Here is a 21,842-nt window from a genome sequence, read left to right as displayed (position 1 = left end):
CACAAAAATAGGAATAAGCACTGCAATGACGCGCAAGATCACTGGGAGGAAAGATCGATCAGGTGTAGCTGATTACTTGTATCATTGTGTGAATGGGTTTTGTCATTACATGAAGATGCCTCATTTTGTTTTTTCTTGAAGCTGCTGTGTGCAGGGATTTACTGAAAAAATCGGAAAGAAACCCACAACGATGTTTTCTTAAAGTGCCCAGCTGAACAGACTAACTGTCTTCAGAATAATAAAAGAAGTGGATACAGGGATTAAGACATGAGGCATCAGTGAGGAGAACAGGACAGCTGTTGGTTCCTGGCTGTTTTTTAAAGCGAGATTAACCGTTAAAGCTCAGTTAAACAAGGCTTTTCTTTTGATCTTTGTTAGGTTAAATTGAGATCTAGCATGACAATTAACTGAATGTGTTTTAATATTGAAGTAGCCATTCATCGGGATCCCAAGAAATATAATCCACTTCAATCATATCAAAATGTGTTTTTACCTGTGGAATATTCTGTGCAATAACCTTTCCATCCATCTGACAGTGAGAGGTGAACATGTTGAGTATATGACAAATTTCACCAAGGGGACAATAAAGTGTATCGTATCAAATGGTATGGTATCGTACTACATCGTATGATATGGTATGGTATGGTATTGCATCGTATCGTATAGTACGGTATGGTATCATATTGAATCGTAGCATATGGTATGGTATGGTATGGCATGGCATCCTATTGTTTTGCATTGCCTCACAGTGTATTGCATGTATTTCTGATTGCTAAGTTTTGCTATGACTTTTTCCATTTTTGATCATCCACTTGTTTACTCTTTTTTCTTTACAGATCCTTCAGGTGCTGTAAACATTGCTGTACATTCACCCCAATGTGGGATCAATAAAGTTGATCCTTTTTTTCTGATCTTTTCCTTAAAGAAAGGTCAGGACACTGAGATCGACCGACAGTATTGAGTTTTTTCAGAATACCCTTTCCTCTCTGAAAGACGTAACTAATGTATCTCTCTGTTAGTGTTGGGCCCCTCGTCGACTCGTTGACTGACAGGTTTCCCCCCCCTCTTGGACGGGATTCTTAAATCAAAACAAAGATGATCCCATTTTTACAGAGACAATTGTAACGCACCTTATATCCCTTATACATACAACGCCGCCGGATAATTTCACTACCATGTTCTCTCCACTTTGAGGGAACTGTGGAAAACATCCAAGTCAAACACGGAGAGGATGGAAGCAATAAACCCTGCTGGTAAGTTCTGGTTTCACAATATGGACCCATCTGACTTCTTCTTTATTAAAAGTGTGTTTCTTATACAAACACTTGACTCTTACTTAAGACTTTGAGTTGAGATATTTTGGGATGTAAAAGTAAAAAAAACACATGACAGTTTCTCAGCTGACATCAAACCCCTGATGTTTCCCCTCCACCCACACAGATCCTTATGGTGCAGATATCACGACATCAGACTGCTGGCGGATCATTAGTTGTTGAGTTGAACTGACTGTATATGAACATCTTCACCATGGGAAACTATTTTAAAGAAGAAATACACTTTAGTAGAATGAGTCCTGTTTTTCATGAAAAGGACGTGAGTCATACCCACAATATTTTTTTGTTTTAATAACACCAGCATATGAAAAATCCTTCAGCGTGATATCATCTGTGCTTGTTTTATTGTTTATGCACAGATCCTTTCTCCGACAGGTATGTTTTATATTAAAGCTGGAGTTTGTGAAGAAATGTTGGGGCGACAAGTAGGAAACTTGACATGTGGTTCACAGATTTAAAATTCAATTAAACGTCACCGAGGCAAGAGTAGACGTTTGTTTTTGGTGCCTTGTTACAATAATTGCCATGTTAACCTTTAAATATTTGTGTACTTTGCCAACAGACTACTCATTTAAATCATTTACTTTTCAACTTTAATGCAAAGGTGTAGTCTTACCGGCTTCAGCTCGGTAAAAAAATTGAGTTTAGTATTGAGGGGGAAACATTCCTGTCAGGTGTTTTGGCGAGAAGTAAATCATTTTTTTCTACAGGGTTAAACTGTGCTCTTTAGAATTCATATCATTTAATCGTGGAAATTAATAAGGAGGTTTTATTGCCTGAAAATCAATAGGCGAGGGTTCAGTAAAGGCTGCCATCTTGAGCAGTGAGCAGTCAAACAGACATAAGGGACAGACCATCTCTCCCCCTCTGTCTATTTCTCTCCCCTCCCTCACTGTCTTTCTCTGTCTGTGGTCCCCAGAAGCTATAATATCCATCCTAGGCGGTTCACTTGACATTTACTTGCCCTGCTTCTCCTGTAGCATTCCCCTTCCTAACTGCCAGTGCTCCGACTCTCCAGGGCTCGCCGACCGGGTGAACAGATAACAAACCTGTCAAGGCAGCTTTAGGGGGGGAATAAATCCAGAGCTGGGACTGAGGTGGATGATGTGTTCCAGAGGGTTACTCAGAGAGGGGGGGGGCTGACATGAGACGCCCTGTGAGGCCTGGACCCGTGAGAGGCTGCTAGCTGTAACGCTACTTTAAAAAGAGGGCACAGCCAATGCAACCTGATTAGATCTCAGTGCAGACATTTGAAATGGCTGGCCCCCTTTTTACCCTCCATTTCACCTATTCTTTACAAGCCGACCCCCCCCCCCCCCCCCCCCCCCCCCCCCCCTCTCTCCTCACACCATCAAAGGAGCTGTCAGGGGCTCTTTCTTCAGGCGGGCAGACAGGTCAGGGGTGGAAGGTTGAGGTGGGGTGTGGCCTTTGAGGAAGGGACGGAGAGCGCCTAGCAGGGATGTATGGAGGCTGAGGGCTGTCTTTAAGGTGCTGATAACATTCATAGTGATGTGTTCCCAAGAGGTGCACAAATGTCAACACTCTGCTGCTATGGGCTTATAATTCTCTGAATAGAAAGGACAAAGAGACAGGGCTGGAGAGATGCAGCGGCCTCCTTTGTCAAGCATTTATCTCGGAATAATATGAAGATAATATTTTTTAAAGTAACAAGAAAGACACGTTTTTAGCTTTTTAATGCTTTGAGCATGGTTTCTCTTTGAACACATTAAAGCTAGCATATGTTATTTAAGAAGCACCTTGTTATATTGCTTAGAACTGCACATCGCTGGCGGTCCTGAAATTAGTATTTTACATTGAACCACAACAAATGATTTGATGGCTTATGTGCTTGATTACCTCCTACCTGCCTTGCTGCAAGCTCTCTCAGTTGCACAAGAGTGTAAGAGAAAGGTCGTTGGATATTGTTTATTTATGACGATTAGATATTATTCCTGGCACTGTAGCCACTTATCTGTTTAGTTGTTGTGGTTGTTGTTGTTGTTGTTGTTGTTGTTGTCAACACAATCTCAACAGACGGCTGTTCACCATGAGTCGGGTTCACTCGAGGTTTCTGCCTGATAAAAGGATGTTCTTTCCTCACCATGTTTACGTTGCTGAATGTTGCCAGGTGCAAGATTAATTGATTGATTGATTGATTGATTGATTAATTGATTGATTGAGTTGTACTTCTCCCCAATGCTTTTCTTGGGATTTCTTCTGCACAAGCAGTAACCCAAAGGGGGCCAAGACCTAAGGGCCAACAACTGCACTACCTCCTGTGGCCACTTGAGGCCGGCGTTAAAGGAAGTCAATCAGGCTCTAAGTGAAAATAGCAAATTGTACAGAAAAAATGGAGATGCACAAAAAATAACCAAAGAAAGAGAAACACTAAGCCGAGTACAGCTCCCCCCCAACCAACAACCATAGCACCAGCACTTTATTGATGTGACAACTGCTTTACACTATTCTCCACTATCTACTTTTTTTAGACCACAGTGCTTTTAACTATTTTGTTTTTACGTTGAGATTTTAATGTCATCTGTGTACGTCTTTAAGTTGTTTAATTCATCTTTTTGTGTTTGATCTGTGCTGCCACCGACAAAGAGCTGCTACACATGTCTTTGGTTGTTTATTATAGCAATGAGAATAAAGATCTATTCCATTGTATTCTATAATTAGGGGCACTTATCCTCTTTAATATCACAAATCAACAACTACAGTAAGCCACCTCCACAAATACAATCTCATTCTGTTAGAAATAAAATCTGTTCACTCTGCCATTTTTTAAGCTAATTAATTATCGCTGGCATGGAGAGTATAGCTTTGATAACATGTTGTTTCATAATCCTTGCTACTCACCAGCACCACCCTCTTGTGCAGATCGGGTAACTTCTGTCTGCACTTAAAACCAACATGCCATCACCACAGGCCTTGTGTAGGCAGGTCAACAAAGGTGAAGGTGGCCATGTTCACATCTTATGCAGTCCTGCACCATAGGTGGAGAGGCAGTAAATGTCATGTGTTTTGTGGGTGGAGCATCATAACGGTTGGACTGGGGGGTAATTTGGGGTAAACAGACAGTCTCCTTGTCTCAATGAAAAAATCCCCTCCTGTAATCTAATTATAGTCATCAATCCCTCACAAAACCAATCAGGGATAATGGATAGATCCTAATTGATCTCTTAACAATACCTTGAAACACCTATGGTAAGTAAGTACCTGATAATTGGCTTACTGTACAGTCATCTTCTGTGTAATGCAGAACACACAGGGTTTCTAAACCCTCGCTGTAATATTACATTGGTGAAATGTCACTAACTGATGTACAAAGAGCTGTGAACATGTGCTTCATACCATTAGAGACTCCATCAAATTACTCACCAGCCAATGAACTGAAGGCATACGAAGAATTTGATAGACTGCTGCCGCTGCGTAGTACATTAACTTGGAGAATTGGCAAAATGTCCTTTATTTCGGTCGGGGTACGTCAAGCGTTTTTGAGCAAACCAAGTGAGGCGTGCCTGCTAGAAATTGGAGGGATGGAGACGTCCCATGATGGTGCTAAAAACTGCACATCAATTACCTGAAGCACTGAGGCCTGTCCGCTCCATCTACATCCGAGCGGTGCCTGTGAGGAAACCAAAATGTCAGCCAGATATCCACGCATCATCGTTGGAGAAAGGGAGTTTTTAAATAAGAGGGAAAAACATGGCATGCCATGGTATACTCTGGCATTGCTTTCATGGTTGTTGTTGTATATTCCAAACTAATGGAGTTAGCTGGCACTGATCTGTAGTAAACAGCCTTAGCGAGGCTTAGCAAGCAGCCTGTGTTAGACTAAGCCGTGTTTATTATCAAGCACAATCCTCAGTCTCATCAATGCTCAGAGAAAGGCACGGATGAATAAATGCATATTGTTTAGCTTAGGGTTAGCCAGAGCGGGAGCCACAAATGAAAAAAAAATGAATTTAAAGCAGATGGTTAAATCTAATAAGAAAAACAGAGGAAGGGGGGCAGAGATAGAGGGAGACAGCAACAGAAAAGAGGACAGAGAGAGAGAGAGAGAGAGAGAGAGAGAGAAATAAAAAGAAAAACCCAAGCACACTGGCTGCCTTTTCACTCCTGTTTTTCAAAAAGCTGCAAAGCTAACAGGGAGAGGGAGGGAAAATACAAAGGCCTGTGTTCTCATTTTCAGTCTGAGAGCCCCACCAGGACCACTGAAACTTGCTTGATTTCCCCAGTCCAATTATATCTCTGTGCTCAATCCTTCCAGAATAGCAACATCACACCCAGGGACGCTGTCTGCCTAAGCGCAGCGTGCCTAATGGAGTCCCAGAAGTTGACTTCATTTCATTGCTCCTAACTAATGGGCTGTGATATTTTCCCAAACTGACTGCAGCTCTGCCCCCTGGAAGCTCGTCAGCACTGCGTCGGACCCGGCCCAGCAACATGCCAGCCTAACAACCCCCTCCAATCCCATCCACCCACCACTGCTGCTGCTGCTGCTTCTCCGCCAACGCCCTCTCCTCCCCTCCCAGTGCTCATTAGTGCTTACTAGCCGGGTGCTGATTGTCAGAGGGCCCCTGTGATGCAGGCTCTCCCTGTGCGGGCGGCCTGCTGTGGTGAATTTAAGAGGACTTTAATATAACTGGGCTGAGGAGAGGAGGAGCAGCCGGGGACAGGTGGGAGGGAGCGAGGACGAGGAGGAGGAGGACGGTACAAACACAGGGCCACAGCTGAGGACAGACACTCTTTCAGGACCACCTATTGCTCTCCGATGGATACTCGTGCCCGGAACACAAGCATGAGAAGAAATAGCCGCACATAAATTCAGCAGAATGGGTCCCTGTCCGGCCATATTGTGGGCACAGAACGGTCCTCCAGATGGCTGAGGGACACACCAGTGGTGCGATACAATCACTGGCATGGCAGAAGTATCAGGAATAAATATGAAGAGCTTTAGATCACCTAAAGACTCTGCCAGCAAAGAGTTTTTCTATCACAACATTCATTTTGATGACACATTTTAAAATCGATCCGGGTATAACTGCGAGCAGTGGTGGACAAAGTACTCAGCTTCAGGCCTTGAGTCTCCTGGTCAAAAATGACTCCATTACGGGATGCTGGTGGCGCAGTGGTTAGTGTGCACGCCCCAAGTATGGAGGCTGTGGTCCTCCAAGCGGGCAGCCCAGGTTCAAATCCCACCTGACTCTATCCACTGTCCTATCTCTCCATTAAAGGCACAAAATGCCCCAAAATAAATCTTTAAAAAAATAAAATTGAATCTATTACAAGTGGAAGTATCTCAGTCAGATTAGGACTTGAGTTAAAGTACTGGGGTACATGTTTTTAAAAATACTTAAATATTCAAACTACTTAAAAAAGCGTTGTTGAATTTCTCAATGCATGAGTGCAGTGAAGCCTACATGGGTGTACATTCTGCTACATTATGTTCATTTAGAGAAGAAGAGTTAACCCTTAATTTAAACTCACATGCTACAAAGTTCCAGATTTCCAGCTCTAAAATAAAAGGAACAATAACAAGGACGACCAAAAATCACTGATGAGCAGGGAATGAGCAGGGAAAGGCTTTAAACAGAGAGAAAATATGATACATTTTTTAAGCAGCCATTTCAGTTGGTGCAAGGCCTGAACTCTGCAACATGTGCAGCATATTCTTATTCCTGGTGCTGCTGAAGCTCCCTTTGCTTTGTTGACTTCTCTGCAGCCGTGTTAGTATATTACATAAGACACTAAAACATGTGAAAAGAAAAGAGCCTCTGTGAAAACTTCTCTTCATCTTTAATCAGATTCTTGTCTTCTTACCTGATGCTATGCTTATGTGATGACCCATGTCTGTTTAATCTTTTGACTCTGTGAAGCACTTTGGTCATCCTTAGTTGCTCTTATAAATTTGACTTGATATTTAATCATATCCACTATAATGCATTCAGATCAAGACCACACAGTGCTATATAGAAGCAAGTCTGTGGCACTAAAGGACTGGGCGGACTCCGGATTTTAAATCAAGACCACCACTGATTGGCTATTTTTCAACGTCATTACCCTGATTAGAAGGAAAACAGCTCTTTCTAAAAGAACAAATAACTTCAATTCATTTGTAGTTTGATTTTTCTCCCCCGGTTACGGCTGCAACCTTCCCGGTGTTACAGTGTAAGTGGGTGAAAAGGTTGCACGGAAGATGGTTTTTTTTGATGATTTTTCATTGATATTTATGGTCTTGGTCTTGTCTCGGTCTTGCCCTGCCTTGGTCTTGGACTCTGTCTCAATCCCTATATGTCCTGGTCTTGTCTCAGTCTCGGATCACTCTGGTCTTGGTTAGTGTGGTCTTGACTTCAACACTATTATATTTATATAAACTGTATATATGTCTGTTATTCAAACCCCACAGGATACTTTGAAGTTGTTGGAGTCATTTCAACATGGGAACATGAATATGAGGATAACACCTAAGTGTTTCCATTTAAACGAGGCCTCTCGTTTAGCATTAGAATCTCATTCAGCCAAATGGGACTACATTTCAAGAAGTGCAGGTGGAGAGCCAAATTGTCTGCTTTTACGGCTTACACAGAGGTTAATTATTCTCATAATTACACCTACAAACGTCAAAGATTTGTTTTTCTCCCTAATTGACAAGAGAGTTAGCAGTGGACTATATTAGCTGTGCAGGGTTGTTCTTCACCACGGTGAAATGCTTAAAAGTGCCTTTTATGTGCAATGCATATAAAAAGCAATTACACCGTTTTTTTCTCTCTTTGCCTTTTAGCTGTAGTGTAATCTGCCGGGTAGATTCACCAAGGATAAGAGGGAAAACTGTAATTATGCACATTATTCACCTTCCTAAGTGCAGTACTCAAACACAAAAAGCTAAGATGCCTAAATGCACTACAGCAGGTTGTCCTCATGCAAAGTGCAGGTCAGGCTCCAGCAGGCTCTGAGAGCTAATGGCAGTGAGTGGTGCTCCTAACACATGCTCTGGCTCTCTCAGGGACACAAGGGAGTTAAGTGCCGTGCTCCCTACTGCTGATTATCGCACCTTGGCCAGCATGCCAGGTCTCCCTGCCCTCCAATGCATTGATCTCATTTGGCTGGGAGATAAGGCGGTAATTGGATGAGGGCTTGGAATCAGATGGCCCTGCCTGGTTTGGCTAATTCCACTCTTCCTGGACATACTGGGCCCGGGGCCAAGGGGGCAGGCCAAGGTTAATCCCATCCAATCCCCTGTACTATGTGGGCCTAAGCTGCCCCTTTTGACCTCTCGCTGCTACCCAAACACAGCTGATGTGACTCCTTTTAAACAGGTCCGAGCTGATTGTCTAATTAGTTTACCAGAGATTTTACAACAATGAGCTATATTATCAAATATAGAGGCGTGCTTTAGAAGACACAGGGGGGACATATCCGCTAACGAAAACACAGCTGAGGGTTTCTGAAGAGCCAGTCAAATGTTCTAATTAGTAAGGTTGAGGGGGGAAAATATCATAGAATAGGCATCAACAGTACCACAACATGCTCAAATGGCTTCAAACTAAATTTGCTCAATCTCCTTCTTGACAGTCATTAGTTTCTCCGAGCATCTTATTTTGACACCAACTGGTGTAGACATCATGTTATTTAAAAAAGCACATGGCATCTATACTAAAGGGTCTGAAGGTTTTTTTTTTGTTCACCCGTTTCGGTGACAAAGCTTTGATATGCGACACCTTGGATATGAGAACAGGCTGAGCTTATTCACACTATCCTGTATATTCACAAATACTAGAAGAAGAACTGTGTCTTCTGCATTTTCCATTTTTCTATTATCGTGGTGGATGATATGGAAGAGAAGACGGAGACAAATGTAATTGGTGACATGTCACTATATTACAGCTGAAATCCTGCTCTTGAGGGCACGGATCTGCAATATGTCATGGCCGGTTTGACTGATATGCATATGTGATGCAAAGTGGAGCGAATTTGCGATTATGCAGAACATTTTCCAATGAAAAGGCCAAGTGCAATTTCACCCTTTCTTCACTGTGAGACCACAGCAGCTCCATATACCTAAGATGGCCAGGAGATTAGTCCTCATCGCTTTATTCTATTGACACATTATGTAGTCGGAGATGGGATTTGTCCATGTGAAATAAGTCTCTCAAAAGGCTCAGAAAGCCTCGACAGGAATGAATGCAGCAGGGGGACGAACGGCTCTTGGGAAAGACTAATCTTCTTATTGCGTACATTTATTCAATTCTAGTGTCAATATCAAGCACAATCAGAACGGGCCATGTGACAAGTGCTTTATGTGTTGGCTGATAGTGGATGACAGAAAGTAGACGTAATCACCTGGGAGTACATCACTGCTGACAGCTCCAGATCAAAGCTTTGCTCCTGCAGATTAATCAGGAATTGTAATGCATCATAAAAATAACTTCAATGAAGAGCCATCGTATATGGAAAGCTGTTCATTGATCAGACGTTCACAGACGTCGACAGCTGCAGTTTACACAAGTGGAAATAATCCCCTAATAATCCCTGGAATATCTGTTTGAAACCAAATCAAATTTAACTGAGATGATCGCACAACCTTAAACCCATGCGCCTGTAAACTGGTGTTGGAAAATCCCAGAAGTACCTCATGTTAAAAGATAGATATCAGATGATAGTCAAGATGTTTTACAAAATGTAATAAAAAAATGGATTCCACCAACAGAGATTTGTTTGTGACACATTGTTTTCTCAAGAATTAGGGGCTACAATGCACACAAAACACAAAGAGGATACACAAGCAGGCATGGTGCTGGCAAAAAAAAGTCAAGAAATTGGCTCAAGTGTATACAGTACGTCTCAGACATGGGTGTGGCAAATCCCCTTAGCTTACCTCAATGTTAAGGCCCCCACCTTTCCAGTTCCTCTACACATGATATTTGGTAGCCATATGTAGTATGCTAAGCTCTATAAGAAGTCTCCTATAGATCTACCCTGAAACCAACAGGAAAAGAGAAACACAATGCAACAGTTCTGGCAAAATAAAGCAATCGACTTAATCGTATACCTCATGCCACTCTATCCTCGAATGCACAATTCTCAATTTGTTGTTATTGCAGAGGAAAAAATAACAATGCTTTACAGTAAGTGCATTTGTACTTGCAGTCTCTACGTTGTGCAGGGACAGATGACAATTTCAGGTGCAAGGATCGAATTTTCATTTCAAATCACAGCGAAGCTCAATATCAAAGTCTGATTTCAAAATGTACTGGCATCAGCTGGTTGCTCTTAACAAAAAGACCACATATAGGACCGAATCTCCGGTGAAAATTGGGATACTAACAGAGACGATTGGAGGCAAGATGAGGCCGACGGTTGTGTGTCATAAAGACAACAGCAGAATGGCCATCCTGTGGATTCCCGGGGCCTGACATATAGATTGCAGATGGATAAGTGCACGTTAAAACAATATCCCGCCAACCAAAAAAATCATTTCTCATAGCTTCCTCTATTTACTCAAAGGCTGCTCATCTCCCACTGGGGCAGAAACAAATGAAAATGTTATTTCTCTACTCATGAACTCATACCTAGTCTGGTTTTTCACTGCTGGCAATTTCATTTCTCTTCCAAATTTGACTTAAGCCCACGACTTGTGGGAAATAATGTCTCTGGAATAATCTTGTGCAGCTGTTATTCCAGAGGTACCATCTCTCTGTCTTTCTTGGTATATCTATGTGTCTGTCTGTCCATCTTTCTACTGTACCTATTTGTTTCTTGTTGGCACTGTTGCCTTGTGGTTTAAGGGAAATTGTGCTGGCTTCTGAAATAGAAGTGATGTGACATTCAATGCCTCACAGTAATCCTGACGGACACAGCGGCCTTGAATAAGACAGAACATGCCATTCTGCGGCACATGGGGAAAGAAAGGCTTTGATGCTGTTACACTCAGTCTAGCAAAGTGAAAAACATGGGCTCAACCAAATGCACATGCAAAACATTAGAGTGACTAAATGTTCCCAGACTGAGAGTGTGGCGTCACTTCTCTGTTCTCTGAATGACACTTATAATCACAATTCAGTTTTTCCATAGTCCACACTTAAAGCGTTTGTCTGCTTGTATAAAGCACAAAAAAGAATCAAAGCAGCGACTTCAGTTTTGAAAGTTGTACGTTTTCTATTGTGCAAACCTTACCAAAGTTTTTAGCATCACTGGCATTACTCCTCTTTAGAAAACATTTACCATCCTGTTTATACTGCTTTTTTGTGAAACGTAGTGATGGACAAATGGAAGGTTACCAAAAAGAGGATTGGAAACTTATCAGAGATTGTTTCTTTGGAAAACAGTTTGCAACAGGATGTTCAATGAATCCTTTTTGTTTAGCTTTTATATGAATCTTAAGAAGACCAACATTACAGTTTTTTCAACAAAATATGTTCAGGACTTGGGGTCTGGTCTTTGCCCGTGATTAGACGCTAACATATTCTCTACTCTGACTTAAAATCTGCAGCTAATTTACAAGTCAAACCTGGAGTCCAGTGTGATTCAGTATATCTGGCAGAATTAATTCCAGCTAAGCTGAAGCTTATTCAGGTAGACTTTTAATGGATATGACCTCGATATAAAGAATGAATGTAGACATTTCAAACCTGCTGTGATTAAATGAACTTTTTTATTCATATTGATTGAAATGTCAACTGTTTACAATGGATGTGTTCATGTGTCACAAGGCAGGTGAATGCATTCAATCAAAATAGCTGCACAAAACACTTCCTCAAGAACTGATTTTAAGCACCAACCTCTTCTGCAATATCTCTTTGGTAACCAGTTTTATTGGTTTACTGAGGACTTAGATAAATAGTGTGTTCAGAGCAGCAGTTGCCTTATTGTGTTGTTCTTAACCACCATTTACACTCAGAAGAAGAAGTAGAGACAGAAGGCACGTCCAAAAAAAGGCGTAATGATATTTACATCACACAATCAGCAAGCAACCAGAGCAATCATGTACAGTACTTACTATAGCTAGTTTATACTCTTTTCAAGTGGGCATGTTCCAATCATCCGTTGACACTGAGATTACGTTCAATTACAATTAGCATCGATGTAAGGTGAAAACTTGGAGTACAACTTGGTTGCTTCGTCTGGCATTTCCAAATCTTCTGTTGAACATCATGTCCTCCCCTCTTGTCTGACAGTGAAAGTCTCCCACTGTGAGTTTTATATGTGAACAGGCAACTCAGGAAGATTTCCGGGGAAGCTTGTCCTGAAATTTTTAAGAAACCTGCAGGAGTGCATATGTGAAAAAGGCTATTTTTTCTGACTACCAGAGACATAAAACATCCAAGTCATTGTTTTGTTTTTAAAGCCTGTAGATCATTGGCACTACAATAAAGCATATGAAAAATCCAATATTTTGCTTACACATGAAGCTACAGCTGTTACAAAACTGGAAAAAACACTTACTCCCAAGAGTTGTGCAATCCAAAAGTACAAAGTGTTTTAGAGCACAGAGATGAGAGAATATTCAAAATCTGCAAAACACATATACTTGACTGCATTTTCCCAACAAGGTAAAAGAGCAAATGCGTATTCAACTGCTGTGCTCCATCCATAGGCATGATATAACGGACTCGGTTCATGAACCAGCAAACCTTACTGTGTAATCCCCATACAGCACTCTCAGCCTCCTGTGCCCTTCAAACAAACTCAACAAGACTCAACACACCACACAAACACAAACACACAAATCTCTACCCTCCCACACAGCGTCTTTACCCTGCAGCTAAACTCCCTGGTACAAACATACACACACCAGGGACTCACATATATAAAACACACAAATGAACATAAACATTTGCTCCTTGGAGAGGTTTGCATCAACCCTTGGTTAGTCATGCGGCCTGCATTATTATGGGTTAAATAATTAGAAAACATGCTCCCAGTCAGACATACACCGAATTTCCCCCTGGGATTGATAAAGTATTTCTGATTCTGATGCACTGAAGAAGAGAGTGTATATGTACAGAGAGATGTTTCCATCATTTCTTTGTTTACAGTGGCTGTGATGAGCAAGGGGAGAGTGTAAGGATGATATGTTGGCTCAGGAGAGTAAGTGATACGTGGCAGAGAATGGCCGGTAATCATGTTTATGAGGCGGAGATGGTTCTGGACTCCTGGTGTGTCTGATTGTGTTTTCTCTGGCTCCCAGCTTGGGCCTGAGTACACCCCTACCAGGCCATTGTGATTGAAGTGTGCACTCTCACTCGGCTTCTCCTTGGGGGGTAAAAAGGTGCGTTTAATACCGTTTCTGTGCATTTGTGTTTACGTGCATGTTGGCTGGTGTGTTTTCATAAAGAAGGAATGTCAGCCGATGAAGACCTCCCATCAAAAAAGAAAGCACAGCTTCCCCTTTCTCCTTGCATGCAGCCAGTTCCCACATTGCTCACATTGCTATGGCAACCGGCGCTCTCTCTCTCCTTGGGCTCTGCATGCATCCAATCAGAGTGAGACCTTTGTAGAGATTCCTCCGGGCTCCACTTATTCAACTTACCCCACCGGAACAGCCTCCATGCTGAAAAGGCTGGAACAAAGAGAGGAGAGACTCCCTCACCGCAGCCCGCTATGACATAAAAAATTGGGGCTACAAGGTCGGGTTACAGGGAATGCGGAAGTAAGACGTATGGCCAAGAGCTGCAGGACGCATGGCAAAAGCAAAAACAGGGAGGTAGCACACAGCCATGGCCAATTTCAGTGGAAATTATATGGAACAGGATTTGCTATTAGAAGCCTCGGAGCCTGGATTCTTGGCAAGTATAACGCGGCTCTGGCACTGGTTTAAGCTTGATAAGTCAAAATGGATTCCGGCTGAGCCTATTTATGTCATTCCTGAAAACATATGGATAGGATTCAGGCGCTCAATACTTTCAACCTTCAACAATGACATTCAACACCAGTCCTTCAGTCCATTAATCTTCCATGAGAATAGATTTATCATCCACAGCTCTGAGGGATTGCGTTCAGTCAGCATCAGCCTGAACTGTATTTACCACAGCGACCTCGCTCTGTATCAATTTCAACAATTAAAGAGCTTCATTTTGCTGGGTGTACAGTATAACGTACATACAGTAAAGGTCACACAGTTCTTTCAAATCCTTTGTTTTGTGTCTTAGGCCTCGAGGTGTGGTAAATAATTAGCAGAGGTAAACTGGAGCCAAATATCTTGATCCCAAGGGCTTCTCTGAGGTCACAAACACACTGTGCTTCCCTCGGTTTTATTATATTTGTGGACAGTAGATTATGCAGAGTCTGAGTTAAACACTTGTGAACATGGGCAGTCATGCCTTGAGCACTTGTAGGGACAAGCCATTCAGCGGGGGCCCCTCACAGGCCCCTGATGGACATTCAGCTGTTGGGGTGCTGGCAGGGCGATGGAGCCGCAGCATAATTTTGCCCGACTGCCATGTCACAGAGTGTCACAATCTGTCCCTGACACCCTGACTGCAGGCGATGAGCGAGTCAATGGGAAAGAGAAATAAAATAGAGGGAGATAAAAGAAGAAGGGGCTTGATTTTGGAGTGCCAGAGGTGGTAATAAGCATATCTGGCCACTTCCCGGTTTGACAGCCAATTCATCAGTGTGATTCAGAGTCGAAGGTGGAGGCAAGTCAAGGGATCGGTGTCTGGATCCTCTGGTGAGCTGACTGTGTGGGTACAAGAAGACCTTGCGTAAAAAATGAAGGACAAAAGAGATAAAAGCTTTCATTGAGGACATGATCTCTAAACTGGTACAAAATGCTTGATAGATAATAAGAGTAAGGATGTCAGAGGTGAAACAAATGTTTGTTGTGATTATGAACCCCAGATGGCATGAATCAAAGAGGAAGTCATCCTGTCACACCTTTGACTTTATTTGGTTCCATATTTGTTTACAAAGGTGGATGATCTTTATATTTTAGCATTAACATAAACTTTTTTTAATAAGTTCATAGTCTATTAGACCTCTCAGGACTTCTTGTACACGTCATTTTATTGTTCCAATAAGTAGGTAAAAATGCTCCAGCTTCTATATCCTCAACAATACCTTCTTTCAAAGTAAGGGATATAGGTAAGATTGACGGAGTTACATGTGTGGATATGTAATCATCTGCTTTTCAAAAATATATGTTGCCACTCTGTTTTGAGTATAAAATAAAATACAGACAAGATTATAGCATATTTCAGATACTTGAATGTAAGAAGTTAAATTATATATGATTAGTGGAGGCAGAAAGAGTAAAAATCAAAGCTATTTATTTGTGTGTTTGTGCACATGTATTTCATGCCACCCAAGTATTAGTCAGTGCCAAGTAAAAAAAAAAAAATTCTGGCTCTGCCCCTGACTCTATGATGTATATTTTGGAGGGGTTATGTATTGACTTCAGTTGCCATTCTGTCCCTGGGTTTTAGACGGAGACAAAATAATAGGATAAGATATGCTTCAATACTATTTGTTCATTCAGACCAATAGGATACCATTAAGTGTAAACACACATTTAAGCTAGCATTAGCCACAGCTGGTCTTGCAAACTATCCTTATATACTTTGTTAGCAAAAATACTGCTCGGGCGCCGGTAGCCTAGTGGTTACTGTGCGCTCCCTATGTACGGAGGTCAGAGTCCTCCAAGTAGGCTGCTGGGGTTCGAATTCTGTGGCTCCTTTCCCGCATGGCAATCCCCAATGTCTCCCTCCTTTAATTAAAACTGCTTTATTCAGTGTAACTCTGACTTGTGTCACATCCTCTGCTAGCACTGCATTGTTTTTTTTTGTTTTTTTCAAAGTGATGTGTGAACAGAAATCTGCTGCTCATTTCTTACCTTCACTGCACATGCTAAAGTCTCAGCAGAGTACGATCCTATGATAATGAGCTAATTATAGGTACAGCATTCCTTCTTCCATATCTAAATGCTCGTCTCTAATAGGAAACATTTCAAATTATTGAGAGGCAGACGGATAATTGATGCAAGCAATTACAAGTTCTGTGTCGGAGCAAATTGGACAGTGTATCTGGACATGTAGGGGTACTGTGACCTCATTTACATCAGAGTGTCAGGAAATAATTGGAGAATGTACTGAGGAGGTGGGACGGGCAAAGTGTAATGTAGACCATGCAGCTCTGGTCACATTACATAAGCGGTTCACATGGACGGGGAGATCCAGTTCAGACAAGAAGCTTAAGGAAAAGCCAGTACTCAGGGGTCAAGGACAAAACATTCTGTGCAGCTTTGGTTCGCTCCAACAAACGTAATCATAAAAGTGATTTTTACAGCAACACATATACTTTGTGACAGACGTCCCTTTCCAAAAGCTGTTATTTGAGTATTTCACCACATGCACATTGGGAATGGGCTGTCATGATTTAATCTGAAAGCCAGTAATAACTGAGAGCAGTTTTACTAGCCATTAAAGAGACCCTGGCTGTGTTTGGGCTGAAACGGCTTCAAAAGCCCGGGAAGACGACGTGCTTGACTTTTAACAATATCACTTCCAGATGTTTCATTACAAAACAACTTTCAAAGACTTCACCGCAAGAAAACCTTCTCGTGTGAGTGCAGCCAGGACACACGAGTATGGATTTCAGGAACCCACAATTTTCCAATTTTCATGTCAGATGGAAAAACCAGCAAGCAAAACCGGAGTAAAACCAATTGAGCGCCAATATTAATAATAGTAAACTACATACAAGCAGGCCAACACATGAAGCCTTACCCTATTTTCCAGCAGTTTTTCCACACAATATACTGTTAAAAGGCGTTGTCCAAAACCATTAGATTGCAGTGCATCTGTTTCCATTTGACAGGCAGAATTGACTCTGTAGAAAAGCTAACGCAGGATACAACAACAGGAAGCTTTGGATGACAATACAAATGACCCCTGAATTCTAGGGGTGCATTCATTACAGCCTGCCTCTTGTGCCTCTCATCAGGCTGGCTAACGCTGACTGGCAGGCTCTGACCCACTACTCCAGAGCTTCTCTCTATTGCACCCGCCTCTCATCAAGAGCCTTGGGTGGAAAAAAAAAAGGAGTAACATGCTGTTTACTCGCAATCCCAGGCCCGTAATTGCCAATTTATTTGATAGGCAGCCGGGTAATGATGGCATTTCACCCCTTGCCGCAGAGACTAAACAGGAGTGATTCATCCTGAGCTCCCTGCCCTCCCTGATCCAGCAGACTCCCTCCGCGAAGGACTGCTGCCTGCCTCTACGCCTGCCACCCAGACTGAAAGGGTGGGGTGTGGTGGGGGGGGGGGGGGGGGGGGGGGGGGGCACGAGAAGGGGGGGTGGCCATGTCAAGCTTCAAACGAACCCAGAAGGGAGCCCAGCGCTACAGAGCAAATGCGGCTAAGCCTGCCAATTTAGCTGGGGTTTGGGGTTGAGGCAAACACAGGCGAGCTGATGTGCCATTTGTAGGCCTTAATGAGCTGGCAGGACGGAGTGAGGAGGGAAGGCAAGTGGGAGAGAGGAGGCTGCCAGGCCTGACCTCCGATGGCCTTCGCCTCCCTGCCAGCCAGTGCCAGGTCGGCAAACTCAGTTCATCTGCTTCATCGGAGCGTGTTAGCTCTGTGAGAGAAAGGGAGTGCTACAGCAAATACCATTAGAGAACTGTTGGTCTAATGAACAGTTCCGGTCAAAGCGAGTTCCTGTCTCACACTGCTCTCTGATACTAGTGACTTGGATGCTTTCTCTTTGTCTAGGAGCTGTGAGGGAGCCTCTCCCTGCAGCTAAACCACACGAGCCATCTAGTGTGTGTGCTACAACCAAAATAGAACAAGCACAACAACTACCACGGCAGAGCCTGCAATTATAACCTGGACAATATCTGAAACTATTTTGTTCAAAGTCAATTAGATGTCTTCTTGTATTATAAAAATAACGACAACCCAAGAAAAATCAAGCGGTTGTTTTCCCTTTTTTTTATCTCACCATTTTCTTTTTCCACCTTCTTCTAGTCTGGGGAAAAGAGCTCTGCTACAAAAGCTTCGACTTGCACCTCTTGCAACGTGTGAAGTGGGTTTTTACAGCATGGCTGGAGGGGACTTGTTCACAAACCTGCAGGGACCAGAGATGAAGCCTCACACTGAACTGTCTAAGGTGACAAGGGGGCCTAAAAAGTCTGTCTTCATGCTCCCAAGCTTTCAGCGGCCCTTCTGACGACACGCTCAGTCTCCTGTGGGGTGTCTTGACCAGACAAAGCCGGGGGAACCGGTACTGTGCTGAGAGGCTGGAGTGTCATTCAGGTGGAAATGATTACAGAGGGAAAAAGATGAGAGTACAAGTCTACCTTTAAGTTCTGAAAATAAAGTAGGAGTGTAATTTGGAATTTAGGACACATTGGCAGGTTATTTATATTTTTCTTATTTCATTTTATTCACAATATTCAAAATGAAGAATCAGGATAAGATGAAAGAGTGGTCAAGCACTTGAAGGAACAGGGTTGTGACTACAGATGACTAGCGTCATGACTACAGATCGTAGCATGATGTAACTCTGTATTCATGTTTCATTAGTGTCTTGTGAGTCAAAGTGTAAATCATCACCAAAACGTTATCTTTTTGGAGGGAAATGGTTAGCCTATGAGGCCAACCAGATGACACTGTTGGCGACAATAGCAAAGGATTAACACATTACAAAGAATGATTGAAGAAAAGCATGAAGCAAAAGGCTCTAAACCAATAACCAATGTAACCAATGCATTCTTGCACAGGCTTGTATCCATCTTAATGTAGCTCTTAAAGTGGGATCATTCTATCGAGATCAACTGGAAGGGAGGGATATTTTAACTTTTCTGAAAGGCCCTTAATGCAGAGGTCTTTGACGTAATATCTGGTGTTACCATGGCAACGATAAACAATGTCTTGTGTGTCATGTGCAGCTCCATCATGGCGACCGTCTCGGAAGACACGGGCCGTTACAACTATAATATTACTCCTTAAACCTGCATTATTCTATAGTAAAAACAGTATAGTATTTTACAACATATTGTTGCTGTAAAACTATGTTGTATTATTAGCTTTGACATATTCCCATCCCCATTACATCTAATTATGCCATATTAAGAAAAAGAATTTGAATTTGTTGGATTCTGACAACAGATGACAAACATAAAGCTCTTTCATTCTATACAACAGTCACAGTGAAGCATATTAATCCTCCATATGTCGTGGATCAAACCTCCTGGTCTGGTATCATAAAGAACAGCCACCACAGTGCTGTCTGACAGAAATCAGCAAGTATCATTTCAATTTCTGTTGTCAACATCAAATTACTTATTTCATTTCATGCCCAGTCAAGCATCGTAAAGCTACACGCAGAATCAGTTTTGCTCCAGTTGTTCGGCCGTGTCTTTCTCAAAGACTAGCTTGCTTCCCGACTGACAGCTTTAATTATGGCCGGTTATCTGATCGCTTCACTGTCGATTCTCCACACAAATCAAAGTGCAGGGGTTGCTGTCTGGCAGCGAGGTCCCTGGAGACTGCTCGATTTACATCCTGAATATGTCACAGGGCGCCGGGACACAGGCGCTCTTTCTTCTGCCGGTTAATGCTCGCCTTCAGCTCCTCCAGGACGAACGGCGACCCGGGTAACTACTGTCTTTTATTGTATCAGTTATAAAAAACCTCTAGGTGAAAGATGGTGAAAGAGCGAGCAAGAGAGAGAGAGAGAGAGAGAGAGAGAGTATGTGTGTCTGAGTTATACAGAGCTCTTAAGCGAATGTATTCAAGTATGCACTTACACTCTTTAAAAGTTGTAGTACAAGTGCTCTGCCGAGGTTGAGTTTTTTTTGCTTCAACACCAAAAGAAGTGTGACAAAGTGGGAAACATCAGATGAATAACTTACCTTTGTTCTGTTCAAATGTTTTGGCTGCAAGGCCAAACACATGATCATGATATTAGAGCAAAGCTTACAAGACGTGTGCTGGAAGAAAAAGCTCTGAAAAAAGATTGACCACACCAACTTCATTTGACAGTCAAAAGTATAGAGAGGCTAATCTCTAACTGTTAAGTGTGGGTAACATGAAGGTTGTTTGACGCAACAATGCATGCGTCTAACTGTCCATGTGTAAAGGTTTTTTTTGCACAGACAAAAGTCGTAGAACAAGAAATTTAAAATTTAAAACATCATGAGAATTTAGACATTTTTGACATTGAATGGACGATGAAGTTTTAAAAATAGACTCAAACTGCAGTTTAGAGAGAGGTATGGCACTGAGCAGCAGGAGGTCTGGGTTTGAATGGCACCCAGTCACAGCCTGAACCAATAGTGGCTTTACCAGGTGATCCACACCCACGTTGATACAAAACAAATACTTACCTACTCATGTCAGTTATCAGCATGTTACTATAATAAGTCAGTAACTCCGTCTTTGTTGATTTGACATAATAGGAGGCTTTCACAACACTTGTGTCTTCTTGTTGTCCTCTGATTGGAGGTAAATAAAGGTGATTGGTGGAGTTTTTTTTTTTAAACCTATTTTCCTTGTATCAGCCTTAGACAAACATCCATGCTAATGTTGTCTAACTATTCCACTGATGAGCAGAGAAGCCAGGAAAGAAAAAGCTGCTTTGCGAATGTTGTGAGGGAATGAAATAGATCCACCATGTTTGTTAGAGCTCAAGGATGCCAACACTGTCTGTTGGTGAGGAACTATGAATGTAAACATAGCTTTTGTTTACAAGATAACTGCACAAGGCGCCTTCAAGTGCTGCCAAGCAATTAGGAACTTTGAAACCAAAGTTTGAGCAAATAATCAAGTTTTCAACAGATGACTTGATTTGTGTTTTGTTCCAAGTATTGTCTTGGACTTTTCCTTCTGTTTGGTTTTACTGGATCTTTATATCAAAGATTGAATCTATGTGATTGATAATGGGCCTACAACGTTTGAATAAGAAGATCTCCTCAAGACGTAGAGATGTAGACATGTCTAAGTAAACAGTGAACTGTTAGTGTACTCACATCTGTCTGTCTGTCTCTGGAGCTGCTCCTGATGGACGGTTTGGACCTTCCGCTCACACTCTCACTGTCGCTGTCCTTGCAGTTGTTCTGCCCCGGCTTCAGCTGTCAAAAAAATAACAAGAGCAGACAAAAAGGTTAACAACATGAAGCAGGACTGTTAACACTGCAGTTTGGAGCTTTACATGGACAACACTGGCTGGGGAAGACATCCCACAGAAATGGCCTCATGAATATGTGAGAGCTGGCAGGAGCTGCGGCGCTGTCCCTGTAAATCTGTCATGTTTCTGAGCCCATTCAGCAGCCATCACTGCGCTTGCCAATGATAGACGCCATCTGATCTCGCAGTATGAGACTTCTCTCAGCCCACGATATAGAGGACAGGGACAAAGACCCCTCCAGAACCTTCAAATGGAGTCGCTATCCTTTCCAGGCAGACACCACATGTCGAGGCAGCAGGAGCTCCGCAAAGTGTCATCCTCTAGACGCTCTGCTCGAGATGCAGCAAAATGACAAGAATAAAGCGGCGGAGGTGCC

General features: G+C 42.5%; 1 protein-coding gene across 7 annotated transcripts in view; it reads right to left on the bottom strand.

The window, feature by feature from the left end:
• Positions 1 to 21,842, bottom strand: part of auts2a (activator of transcription and developmental regulator AUTS2 a) — a 339,678-nt gene that overhangs the window by 167,479 nt on the left and 150,357 nt on the right. For all 7 annotated transcript variants that reach the window (XM_061055901.1, XM_061055904.1, XM_061055903.1 and 4 more), the window contains one exon: positions 21,309 to 21,410. In XM_061055901.1, coding sequence (XP_060911884.1) covers positions 21,309 to 21,410 — 102 coding nt within the window. The remainder of the gene's footprint in view (positions 1 to 21,308; positions 21,411 to 21,842) is intronic.

The sequence above is a fragment of the Labrus mixtus genome, chromosome 14 (assembly GCF_963584025.1).
Source record: "Labrus mixtus chromosome 14, fLabMix1.1, whole genome shotgun sequence".
NCBI lineage: Eukaryota > Metazoa > Chordata > Actinopteri > Labriformes > Labridae > Labrus > Labrus mixtus.
The sequence above is the reverse complement of the archived record's forward strand: the minus strand, read 5'-3'. Positions and strand labels throughout refer to the sequence as shown.